This window comes from Chanodichthys erythropterus, chromosome 22, assembly GCF_024489055.1.
Source record: "Chanodichthys erythropterus isolate Z2021 chromosome 22, ASM2448905v1, whole genome shotgun sequence".
Lineage (NCBI taxonomy): Eukaryota > Metazoa > Chordata > Actinopteri > Cypriniformes > Xenocyprididae > Chanodichthys > Chanodichthys erythropterus.
Genome location: NC_090242.1, coordinates 27,076,356 through 27,088,599, shown reverse-complemented (window position 1 = coordinate 27,088,599; position 12,244 = coordinate 27,076,356). Strand labels below are relative to the sequence as shown.

The window sequence follows — 12,244 nt, the reverse complement described above, 5'->3', positions numbered from 1 at the left end:
CAGTAATTTCACTTTAATTGCAATTAGTAGGTCATTTTCATTGCCATTAAAGTGAAATAACTGAACATATACATACGAGCTTGATAAAAATGCTCATTTTAGAAGAAAATTTCAGATTGCACTTAGAGGCTTTTGCATCTGAAGTCTTCATATATATATATATATATATATATATATATAAAATGTATAAAAAAGTGGCCAACATTATTCTAAATATCTAGTCTGTGACAGAGTGAAACATTTTCATCTAAATTAAATCTGTGTTTTAGCATTAGAACCATGAATATTTTTATTGTCCTGTGCATTGGGTTACCAGCATCAAGTCCAAGACTATTCATTTCCACTCCCAATGTCATACCAAATTTAGCATTTTAAACAACAGTACATTTTTGTTATCCTTTTACCTTGTGTCTTGGAGTATCGCAATAATATCGTATCTTGAGTTCAGTATCGTGATATGCATCGAATCGTGACATGAGGGTATCGTTACACCCCTAAAAAATATTGATTAAGAAACTGTCTTTTTGCTGTGCAGATAGCAACGTCGTTCCTAGCAGACATCAAAAATTAAATAAACAACAACAGCAACAAAAAAGGCACGAAAACAGCATTCAAAATACTGCAGTTTTGTCAGTGTGAAAGAGATGTACCATTTGGGAGAGCAGAATCACATTACAAAGAAAAATTAATCAAGCTATGTCCATTATCTCTGCGTATTTTTATTTATTTATTTATTTTTTTGGTGCAGTTACACAAGGACCTGTTTCTTTCAGGAGTAAGCGGCTCATACGCGAATGAGACAGCGGAAATCACGGCCAGCTGGTGTGCTGACACACTCCTGCAGATGGACGCGGGTATCAAGTACTCAACTCTATTGATTATCCAAAGACACTGATAAAAGCGAAAAAGCGCTTCACATTAAGAGACGCGCTGCTCAGACGAGCCATTGAATAGATAAAGACTTGCTTTATGTGGTACGTACAGTACCCTAGTTTTATATTAAAACTCCTTTTCCTCTATTCTCATTTCATAGCTGATGTGATGACAGCTAAGGAGGGAATTAAAATACCTGAGAAATGCACACATGTACACATTCGCAAGTTTAAAAGAGCTCAAACTTTAAAGTGACAGCTACCTTCACAGGTAAACTTCATACGGAAACATCTCGAGCGCTTGTTTCGCTCGTTCATTCTTTGAACTGCCAGTTAGGTGCTTTGAAGTTTATTTTTGTATTTGAGGTCAGGATTGTGCATTCTCTCTCAAACTCTCGCTGTCTCACTGCTCTTTAGTCCTGTTTGCTGACGGTATCAAAGCAGATTGTCACTGATATACAGTTAACACATGCAGACGGCGTCAGATAACAAACTGCATTATGTACACACACAGATGCTAATGTACAGACGCTCTTTATCGACTAACGTCTGAAAATATATCCACCCTTCTGCAAAACACGGCACACATAGTCACTTAAATACAAGTCAAATGAAACTATCCTCTTTAGCACTTTGTAAATATTTCCCTTCATATTGTACGTGAGGTGAATCTGCCAAAAAGAACTAGGAAGTACCTGTGACAGGTGCCTCTATGTCCAGCATGGTCTTCTCCTGGCGTAAGATAGAGGCTCCTTCATTTATGATTCGGAGGGCCACGGTTTCTTCCACTCTGCCTTCTTTAGTGAGGTGGGCTTTCAGTAGATCCACCCTTGGTTTCCCCTCACAGTCAAACACCTCCTTCATGGTGAGGCGGTGACTCAGGGGGAAGGGAACGGCTGAAGGGAGCACAAAACAAAAAAAGAACACATCAGAACTTGCACAAAAGCCTAACTGAATGGTCAATTTCAACTTTTTACTGAGGATATATTTTGTAACTAACAACATCTGGCTATAACTGAAATACTTTCTGAGACCACACTAACGGTTTATAGAATGCAGGTTTGTTAGATCAAAATGGCTGCCCAAAACATCAGTGGTGTGCTAAACTACATTATTCTTATTTTTGAAATAAGTCTCTGATGCTCATCGAGGATGCATTTATTTGATGCAGTAAAAGAAAAAAAATTTTCATAATAAAATATTTTATAATAAATATCATAATACATTTTCAAATGTAATTTAAAATACCCCACAGATCATTTATTATAGCTTGGCAAAAACACGCCGCTTTTGTGTGTGTCCCTTTAAATACAAATGAGCTGCTGCTCCTGGCCCACTTTCCAGAAGAGGGCGGAGCTTTAACAGCTCGCGTTTTGGTTGCCCAACAACAACAAAGCTGGAGAAACTCACGCAGCCAAAATGACGATTGTCAGTAACGGTGTTCAGCCTTACATTGTTCAAACAGGAGTCTGACACTGATGGAGAGACTCAGGAAGAAGTTACAACTTGTAGAATGCAACTGGATGTTTCTGAATGGTTAGTGGATAAATTTATGTAGTTGCTGTGGAGTTGATTCAACTCAGTGACTAGCATGTGCCGTCATGTTAATCTGTTGTGAAAATCAAGCTCGTTGTAGTCCCTACCAGCCGTTTGCTGTAGTCCTTAAAAAGTGATTTCTGTAAAAGAAAATATCTCCCTTTGCATTGAACTTTGAGCATCGTAACTTTGCAGATGTTGTTCATGCTTAAACAGCAACATTACACACTAACTAAAGTGAAAATAGTGAAATCTAAATTGACCACCCCTTTAAAGATTTAGTGATTTTGTTTTGTGTTTTTGTCAATTTTTTCTATATAGTTTTCATCAATTTTTCATCAGATTAAACTAAATTAAAATGAGAAAACGCAAACTAGCTGAAACAAAATATATATATATAAAATATTTTAGTTAATGTATATGTTATTTCAAGTAATGAAAATGTTTATGGTTTTAATGAACTATAATGACCTTGGTCTTCAGTATATCATGATCCTTCAGAAATCATTCTAATATGTTGATTTGGTGCTCAAGAAACATTTGTTTTTAATTATTATCAATGTTGAAAACAGTTCTTCACGTTTTTGTGGAAACTGTAACACATTTTTTTCAAGATGTTTTGATGAATAGAAAGTTCAAAAGAACAGCATTTATTTGAAATAGAAGTCTTTTGTAACTATAAAATTCTTTACTGTCATTATTGATCAATTTAATGAATCCTTGCTGAATATAAGAATCTTACTGACCTTACTTTTAAAAAAACAGTAATGTACACTACCATTCAAAAGTTTGGGATCGGTAAGATTTTTAATGTCTTTAAAAGAAGTTTCGTCTGCTCACCAAGGCTGCATTTATTTAATAAAAAATATAGTAAAATCAGTAATATTGTGAAATATTATTGCAATTTAAAATAACTGTTTTCTATTTGAAAATATTTGAAAATATAATTTATTCTTGTGTTGGCAAAGCTGAATTTTCAGCATCATTACTCCAGTCTTCAGTGTCACATGATCCTTCAGAAATCATTCTATTATGATAATTTGCTGCTCAAGAAACATTTATTGTGTACAATTGTACATAATATTTGTGTACAATATTTTTTTTTCAGGATTATTTGATGAATAGAAAGTTCAAAAGAACAGCACTTATTTGAAATCTAATCTTTTAATCTAACATTATAAATGTCTTTACTGCCACTTTTGATCGATTTAATACATCCTTGCTAAAAAAAAAAAAAAAAAAATTTCTTTAAATTCTTCTCAAAACAATAAAAATAAAAATTCTTACTGACCCCAAACTTTTGAACGGTAGTGTATAATGTTACAAAATCTTTGTATTTCAGATAAATGCTGTTCTTTTGAACTTTCTATTCATCAAGGAATCCTGAAAAAAAAAAGTACACAACAGTTTTCAACACTGATATAAATGATAAATGTTTATTGAGCAGCAAATCAGCATATTAGAATGATTTCTAAAGGATCATGTGACACTGAAAACTGGAGAAATGATGCTGAAAATTCAGCTTTGCATCACAGGATTAAATTACATATTATATTCCAATAGAAAACTGTATTTTTAATTAAATAAATGCAATCTTGGAGAGCAGACAAAACTTCTTTTAAAAATATTAAAAATCTTACCGATCCCAAACTTTTGAACGGTAGTGTACACATTTTCCAAAGGCAACTAGTTAGTGTCTTGCCTAAAGGTCTATGTGACCCCCCCAAAGATGTGTTTCTTAGAGGATGTTCAGCAACAGCTGGATGGAGTTCAATTTTATCACGCTAAGTTAACATGCTAAATAATGCACCACCACTAAAAAACAAAATCAAAAAATAATTGACCTCACTTATTATTTAGGTAAGTGACCACTGTGATCCATTCTTAGAACATAAATTGCTCTCTATCAACTCCTTTCACCTTGGAAGCCTTGCATCATCATTTGTTAGCCTTATATCACAAAAAAAAAAAAGAAAAAAAAAAAAGCCGGAACTGCTATGAGTTAGTTGACTGAAAAGCTGCTTATTAAAGCTTCCAAAGAGCTGGATGTGAATAATTGATAAAGGTGCAGCGAGAACGACGTACCGATCCTCAGCTGCGTGAAAATTCAATTTATAAATTAGACAAAGAAAACAATATCTGTACCAAAAAATTGGGGCAAATGCAGTTTCTTTCCATTATGACTCACTAATGTGTACACTGATAATGTGGGACTTGGCTTCAACAAAACATTGGCATGGTGAATTATTTACGTGTGTGTGCTAGCGAAGATTCGTCCCGCACTGTACAGAAATAATTACTGAGTGCTGTTACAGTGCCATTGAGAAGAAAGGCTAAACATTGTTCGGATACATGATGACATAGTCTCTCAGAGCAGGATTTCAGAATAAGACTTCTGAGATATGGCCAATTCTGTGAGCAAAATATGCATTTTGTATTGCTGAGTAGAGGCTAGCAACAACAGACAGAGCTCAGAGAGAGAGAGAAATACAGTAGGGGAACTGGGGAGGGAAGCTCAGGGCAGAGACTCAACGTGATCAACACAAAGCTAAATAATTCATGTTTGACTTGAGGGGGAAAAAGAGAAATCTCATGTTCCTGCTGCTGGGATAATGAGACTAGGCCTAGCATAGGATTTGAACAGCGGTAAGGAAACAGCCCATTCGAAAAAGCGTGTGTGGGTGCACATGTTTGGTTTCCTTGTCCTCTGTATGTTAACAAATCTTAATACACGGTCGAAATATAGACACATTTTTGAGGAGAAAAAGGTTCATTATCTATAATCAATAGTATAATCACACCAAGGCTCACACACAGGAGTCATTTTCAGAAAAAACAATCAGCTTTCTATTGGTCAGTGTGATGAATCTGTGTGACCAACTAACCTGAAGTACATCTACAGTTTTTCAATGCAACTCAATAAAATTGAAATGGCACGGCAATTGTTTCAATGATTTTCAAACATTTGTAATATGTCATCGTGAATGATTATGTTCAATTATTAATTAATATTCATGAGTCACGCCACCACCATTTCATGAAATCACAAATGGGACAAATCTATGTAAAGACTTTGCTATCTTGGCAAAACCACACTGCTGAGATCTCTTCTGAAACATCCAATGAGACACAGGTGAGATTATTAAGGCATTTTTCTCTATAAAAAGTCTGGGAAGTAGGAAAAATATAAATTTAACATTAAAATTTTTAGCATTAATAGTAGATTAGAATAATTAATCATGATTAATCTTGTGATTTTTGTGGTTAACCCATTCAGGTCGTTTAAAACAAGAAAACAAATTTTAAAAAATATGTTTTAGGATAGGCTATGTTCACTATTCATGTTGTAATTATGACAAATCTGCTTTATATCAAACATTTTTATTATCAGATAAATGAATTAATTCATTTTGTGATTTAAAAAGTTTCAAGAACTGCATGTTCTTAAATAAAAACAATAATTATTGAGGGAAAATAAAAATAAATATGATTTAAGTTGTTTTTATTGGGAGATTTTTAGCATTTTAAATTAGATTGTTAATATTATAGGATGCAGATTTAACAATACGCATATAGAGCAATAATGCGCATACTAGAGCTGCATGATTCTGGATAAATTGAGAATCACAATTGTTTTGTTTAACATTTTTCAATTCAATTCACATTTATTTGTATAGCGCTTTTCACGATACATATTTCAAAGAAGCTTTACAGAGAATGCATGTCAACATTACAATTTAAAGAATGCATTAGCAAATAATGTAATAATTTAGGCAATTAATCAAACAAACTTGTTTCATTACTCAATGAATCAGGATTTTTTGAACAAATGTCTTGTATGAATGATTCAATAACAAAAACATTTTTCAACAGGTACTTGTCGCCACCTGCTGCCGTAACGTTGTAATCGATACAATCGTGTTACTTTCTAAAGGTGATTTACTGTATTTTGCTTCATGGCATCAGTGTTTATATCTGAACTATAAACTTCTATTCCAGTTCTTCTGTGATAATATATTTATAACACAATAACAGTGTTTCTGAAAAGACTGTTCTGATGTGATTTTGTCAGTAGACACAGGCGAATCATTGTCGTTTAGGAATAAGATCGCATGGGTGTTTAAATCGAGATCGCAATCAATTGTGCAGCTCTAGCGCATACAGAATAGCATGGACAGATAACTCATTTCTGAAACTCTTTACTTAATTGATGCTAATGCTATCCAGCTTATCATGAGCTATAAAAAAAAAACATTGATTTAGTGGCTCTTTGGCCTTTTTGATGAGTGACCACAAATTAGAAAGCACTCATCTAAGAGACACAATTAATATGTAAAAGGTTTAAGGGTTTTCTTCTCAATGTGATGAAGCAAATTTATGCAAAGCGACAGCATTTCAACAAATCGTTTGGCACCTTTCTGACTCAGTGTGAGAGTCCACCAAAAGACGTCATGGTACAGTCAGATGGAGGGAGCGAGAGAAAGACAGAGCGAGAGAGAATGACAGACAACGCAGAAGCATCATCTGAACATAATGCCTCTTCCACAAGAACATAATGTCCCTATTTGTCCCCATCTTTGCCTTCTCCCAATACTCTAGAGGGCTAAGACGCACTCACACAGCATCCTGAAAGACTGAAATATGATGAGATAGACAGGAAGTTTGTGTAAATGTGAACAATAACGAGATGGTCCAGAGCACAACGTGCGGCCTATCGGAGTGAGAAGAAATTTAATAGGAAGAATAGACGAGAGAAACAGGAGAATGTGTGAAATATCTGATGAACAACAGTCTCTGTAGGGAGGAATGGAGAGCAAAATGAATAGAGAGAGAGAGAAAGAGAGAGCGGTTCAAGGGTGAGATGGAAAACAGCAGCTTGGCTCTACACTTCACAAGATGTTGGACTGTGGTGCATGTTGCCGAGCAACAGCCGGTGACTACTGAAGTGTGGCCGGTTCAGACACAGTATACACTGTGATTTGGGAATAAATCTCCAATGTGCAGGTCTGCAGCAGCTCTTTCTTTCTCTATGCACACCATAAACACAACAAAATATTCTATTCTAGAGCTAATAAACAATAAACCACTGTGTGCTTCAGCAAAAGAAAAAACAAAAAAACAACCAAGGCAAGCAGAAAGGCAACTCGCTCTTATTTGGAGTACCTCAGGGGTGTGTAATTTACACATTTTTACATATAAATATAAACAAGGTACATCCAGAGCATAGCACATTCATATAGAAGATGCACAAAAAATAAATCAAGAATGAGCTGCACATGGCAAAATTAGATATAGCTTGAGTTAATTATGCTAAAATGCATAATGCAGTGTCATTTTAGTATCATTCATATATATATATATATATATATATATATATATATATATATATATATATATATATATATATATATATATCAGACTGTCCTCCAAAAATATCAGACTGTCCTTTTCAAGCACCTTATTACGACCTATATTTACGTTTTAAAGTCATGCGCCCTCTAGCTGGCGTAAAAATAATGACAGTGTCATGTTACGTCTGTCGTCATGAAATGACGTATGACTGTCGTTACCAATCAAAATGTGTGTTCATTTAAATGCAATGTGTGGACTTTTTACAACATTTGTCCTATTTCCATTTAGCAAAACTCATTTTTTTTTATTAACGACTACACCCACCCCACCCCTAAACCTAGCCTTAGTGATTTATAGTGCATATACAATTTATGAGCACGTGCATTCCCTGGGATCAAACCCACGATCGGCTGATTGCATATTGTTATATATTGCAATGCTCTGCCAATTGAGCTACGCGAAACCCGAAATATGACACAGATAAAAGGGAACAATGCATTAAAATGAAAGTGTCCTGTTGTTGAAAGGGGCGCAACTTTAGTAAACACTTCTATGGGTCGTATTTCAGGGTGGTGACAAACGACTAATACCTGGTCATATTGGTTGGAGAACATGAGATACATATACATATATATATATACACAATGCATTAAAGCCGATAAATAATGGATTATTTCCTTCAGCTAAGACACTTCAGATATGCACTGTTTACCATTATGGTTATGAATTGCTTAAAATATGATTGGAATCACTTCAAAAAGGAAAATACAGTTAAATTCAACATATGCAGTGCAAGTCTGGCATATAGGCTACATAAAATTAGAATGAAAACCTTATAATTGTGTGTTTTAGACATGGCTTTTAATGGCGAGACTTTAGTTTTTGTAATCAGGCTCTCAAAAATTGAATAAAATTTTGGATTTAGATTTATCTGCCAAAATATCATTTATCGCTTTCAGATATAAAGAATTATCATTCATCCCTAGTTCATCCAAGAGCAAGGAGATGTGAATGAGGAATCCATTCTGTGTTCATGAGGTATTGAAACGCAGCTCCCTGTGTGTGCAAGTACCAAATTGAGTTCTCTTTTGCCTTTTCTTGTGCTGGAATCGTTTAAAATCAATTGATTGTGCAAATGATAAACTTTCACTTAAACTTTGTAATTAATTCGCGAATCACATACGTGCCGAACTGTGGGGCCTGGTCAAATCAACTATGATCCGTTCAAACCCAATTTTGAACATTGATAGCTTTTTTAGTATTAAATGAAATAGCTGAAAATACTGCTGAAAGTAGGCATGTGACGGTATCAAATTTTCATGATGCGATTAATTGATGAAGCTTTTATCACGGTATACGGTATTATCACGATATTAAGTTGCAAAACCATTTTTGTCATAGTTTACCAGGTTTAAGAACTCTTTTTGTAATAAAACAAAAACATCTCTGACTGAAATTTTCAAACAGATTAAAATGCAAATGAATTAGGCTATAAAGAACAACAGATAACACTTTACTCTATTTAATGCATTAACTAAGATTGAGCAATAGCTACATTTGTTACAGAAAGTGTTATTTTTTGTTAATGTTAGTTTAGAAACACAACTGATCATTGTTAGTTTTATCTCAGGTCCATTAAATAAGTTATTTTGATTTTAGTAATGTTGTTAAATAGTAACTAAGTAATTAACAGTAATTAATAATAATTAATACTTTATAAGTATTTTTATTGTCAGTTTAGTAATAATGAATTAACATGTTAACTAATGAAGCTGCATGTTTACAAAGTTTTACTGAACAATAACAAAATAATCAGAATATTTATAATCATTAGGGCATGTTGTAGTCCAGATTAAAATATAAAAATGTTTAGGTATTTAAATAAATATCCTTTTAAGTCTTTTTTAAATATTTAGTATTTGGTGCAGTGATGAACAACACTGAGATTACAAAAAAATGAATGGCTGTTTGAAGCATTTTAAAAACTTCACTAGCGCAGTTACTTTGTTTGCACGGTTTCCGTGGTAACCGCTGCACGCTGCTGTTCCATCAGCGCCCTCTGCTGTCAGAGAGTGAACGCGCACTTTCATTCAGCTCGTCTCCTTCACGGGTCCCGCCATGTGCTTCTCGTGCACGTTGAGATTGTTTACATCTGAGCGCGTGTCCTTTTGACGCAGAATACAGCGGTGTTGTGCATTTTATACGATTGATGGGTAAAGTATTCTTAATTGCCTTATAAAAAATTAATAATTGGTAATAAATTATAATTTACGGTATTCTGAAGTGCCGACGATTACAATATCGTGCATATTCATTATCGCGATTTATCGCATTACCGAATATCGCCCCAAGTCTAGCTGACAGAAACTGCTTAAACTGGTCTTCAGTGCCAAAAACCATCGAACACATCAAATACCTGTTAACTTCGTCTGAAGTTAGAAGAATCTTTTTTCACAGTGCACTATGGGATTTCCATCTGTGCAAAAGATTGATACAATGCTGTTTTTATTCAAAATTAGTCAGAATATATAGTGCCTTAATTATTGTCTAAGTAGGCAGATCAATAAGTTTTGGAACAGACCTATAGTCTCTTCTCACATGCAGAAGTAACCTAGTGTAGCTCTTCATTTTCTCGCAATGTCATTCAAACTTTCATTAGAAGTGAAATCTTGTCTGTATGCCAAACTCTTTGACTGTACATTCCTCTCTGGATGAGTCTATTGTGGTCTCGCCTCATCTTACGTTCATCTAAACAAGCTCCGTTACGGTTGCCTGTCTTCCTGACTGTCTCACATTGTGCAATCTACAGCTCTATTATGCCGAACAGGTTCTCTCTTCCTCTCCCTCTCCTCATTTGCTCCTGTGGGAAAGCTCTGGATGCCTGTGACTGACAGTAAACCTTTAGCTGAAACCTGAAGGGTGTAAACACATTACATCCCTCTTGCGTATTAGACAATAATATGGGAATAACCCCTGCCTGTGTGTGGCAGAAAATGCACAGCCGTAGCGATTGTCTCTCTTAAACAATTCATGCATCACCAACAAGCACACCTGGCAGCATGACACTGTCAATGCCTGTCAATGTCCTCATCATGTTAACAGAAGAGCTTCAGCCTTAGGCCGGAACTGCACACAATTGTGCTAATGCTAACAGAACTGACACATCAAATACATGCTGAACTGTCACTGCATGCAACATATGCATAACAATTTAAATGACTCACTGACCCAGAATCAGTTAATATAATATACATATACTGACAGAAAAAGAAAATGAACTTACAAAAACCCCTATTTAAACTTCTTCTGAGCCAAAATTTGAACAGTATCTTCCCCTAAATCTTTCAAGCTACAACCACCAAACTCGGGTCAGACCTTCAGACTGTTGACTGACTCTGTGTGGTATACCTTTTTTGTGTTCAAAGTGTTAAAACATCACAGTGTTCAAACATGCTAATTAATGCTAGCAACATGTTAAAACATGCTAGCAACATGATAATTCATGTTAGCAAAGTGCTAAATCATGCTAGCAATGTGGTAAAATATGCTAACAACATGTTAAGTCATGTTAACGTGCTAAATCATGCAAATTCATGTTAGCAATTTGTTAAAACATGTTAATTCATGTTAGCAACATGCTAAAACATGCTAGTAAAATTTTTTTATAAGCTGTTATTTCAGACCTGACATTGTCAAGCCAACATCAATGTTTGTCATCAAACTTTACTCATCTAGTTAAAAAAATACTGTATGTATAAATATGGCTAGGCGATAATGATAACGATAATTATTGCGATATAATTTTCCGCTATACAATTATAACAAACATTCAATATAATGTTAATGTACCAAGCGAAACAGCGCCACTCATTTAAACTGCACCAAAGAGACCATTTATCAGCTCGGCTTAAACAGCAGCATAAAATGCTGCCTGTCAACAAATGTTTTTGCATACATACACCATGTCACTGAGCACCGCAAACAAACAGCAGCCACCTTTTACAGTTCCTACAGAATAAAATCCAGCGAGCTTAAGCTGCTTTCACGCCATAACTACTGAAATTAAGAGATGGCGACCCATGATTTTCTAACAGGAGCTGTTCACGTCCTCAGACTCGCAATTATGCGTTTCCATGTCAACAGTATCAACACAGAAAATAATCTGCAGCAGTCAGGTACAAGCTCTCTGAGTCGTTTATGTCCGATTGCACCTTTAATTATATGATGCATATTATATAATTTAGCACTGCTGCAGTCCATATAACAGTTTCCCCTGCATTATGTTGAATATAAGGGACAAGAAAATTCAAATTCGAATGACGTTTTAGTCATTTTTGGCAGTATGAGTGAGTTTAATTCATTGATTGATCAATCGTTAAAAGGAGGGTAGGCAGTTTCGGAAAAGGCTAGCAATAGCAAGCTACCTTTGAAAGATAAGATCCCACCCTCCCTTCAGAGCGCTCTCAGAAGCCACACCTCCTCCA

General features: G+C 35.0%; 1 protein-coding gene across 1 annotated transcript in view; it reads right to left on the bottom strand.

The window, feature by feature from the left end:
• Nucleotides 1–12,244, bottom strand: part of ppp3ca (protein phosphatase 3, catalytic subunit, alpha isozyme) — a 67,700-nt gene that overhangs the window by 39,946 nt on the left and 15,510 nt on the right. The window contains exon 2 of the mRNA XM_067375686.1: nucleotides 1,568–1,768. Coding sequence (XP_067231787.1) covers nucleotides 1,568–1,768 — 201 coding nt within the window. The remainder of the gene's footprint in view (nucleotides 1–1,567; nucleotides 1,769–12,244) is intronic.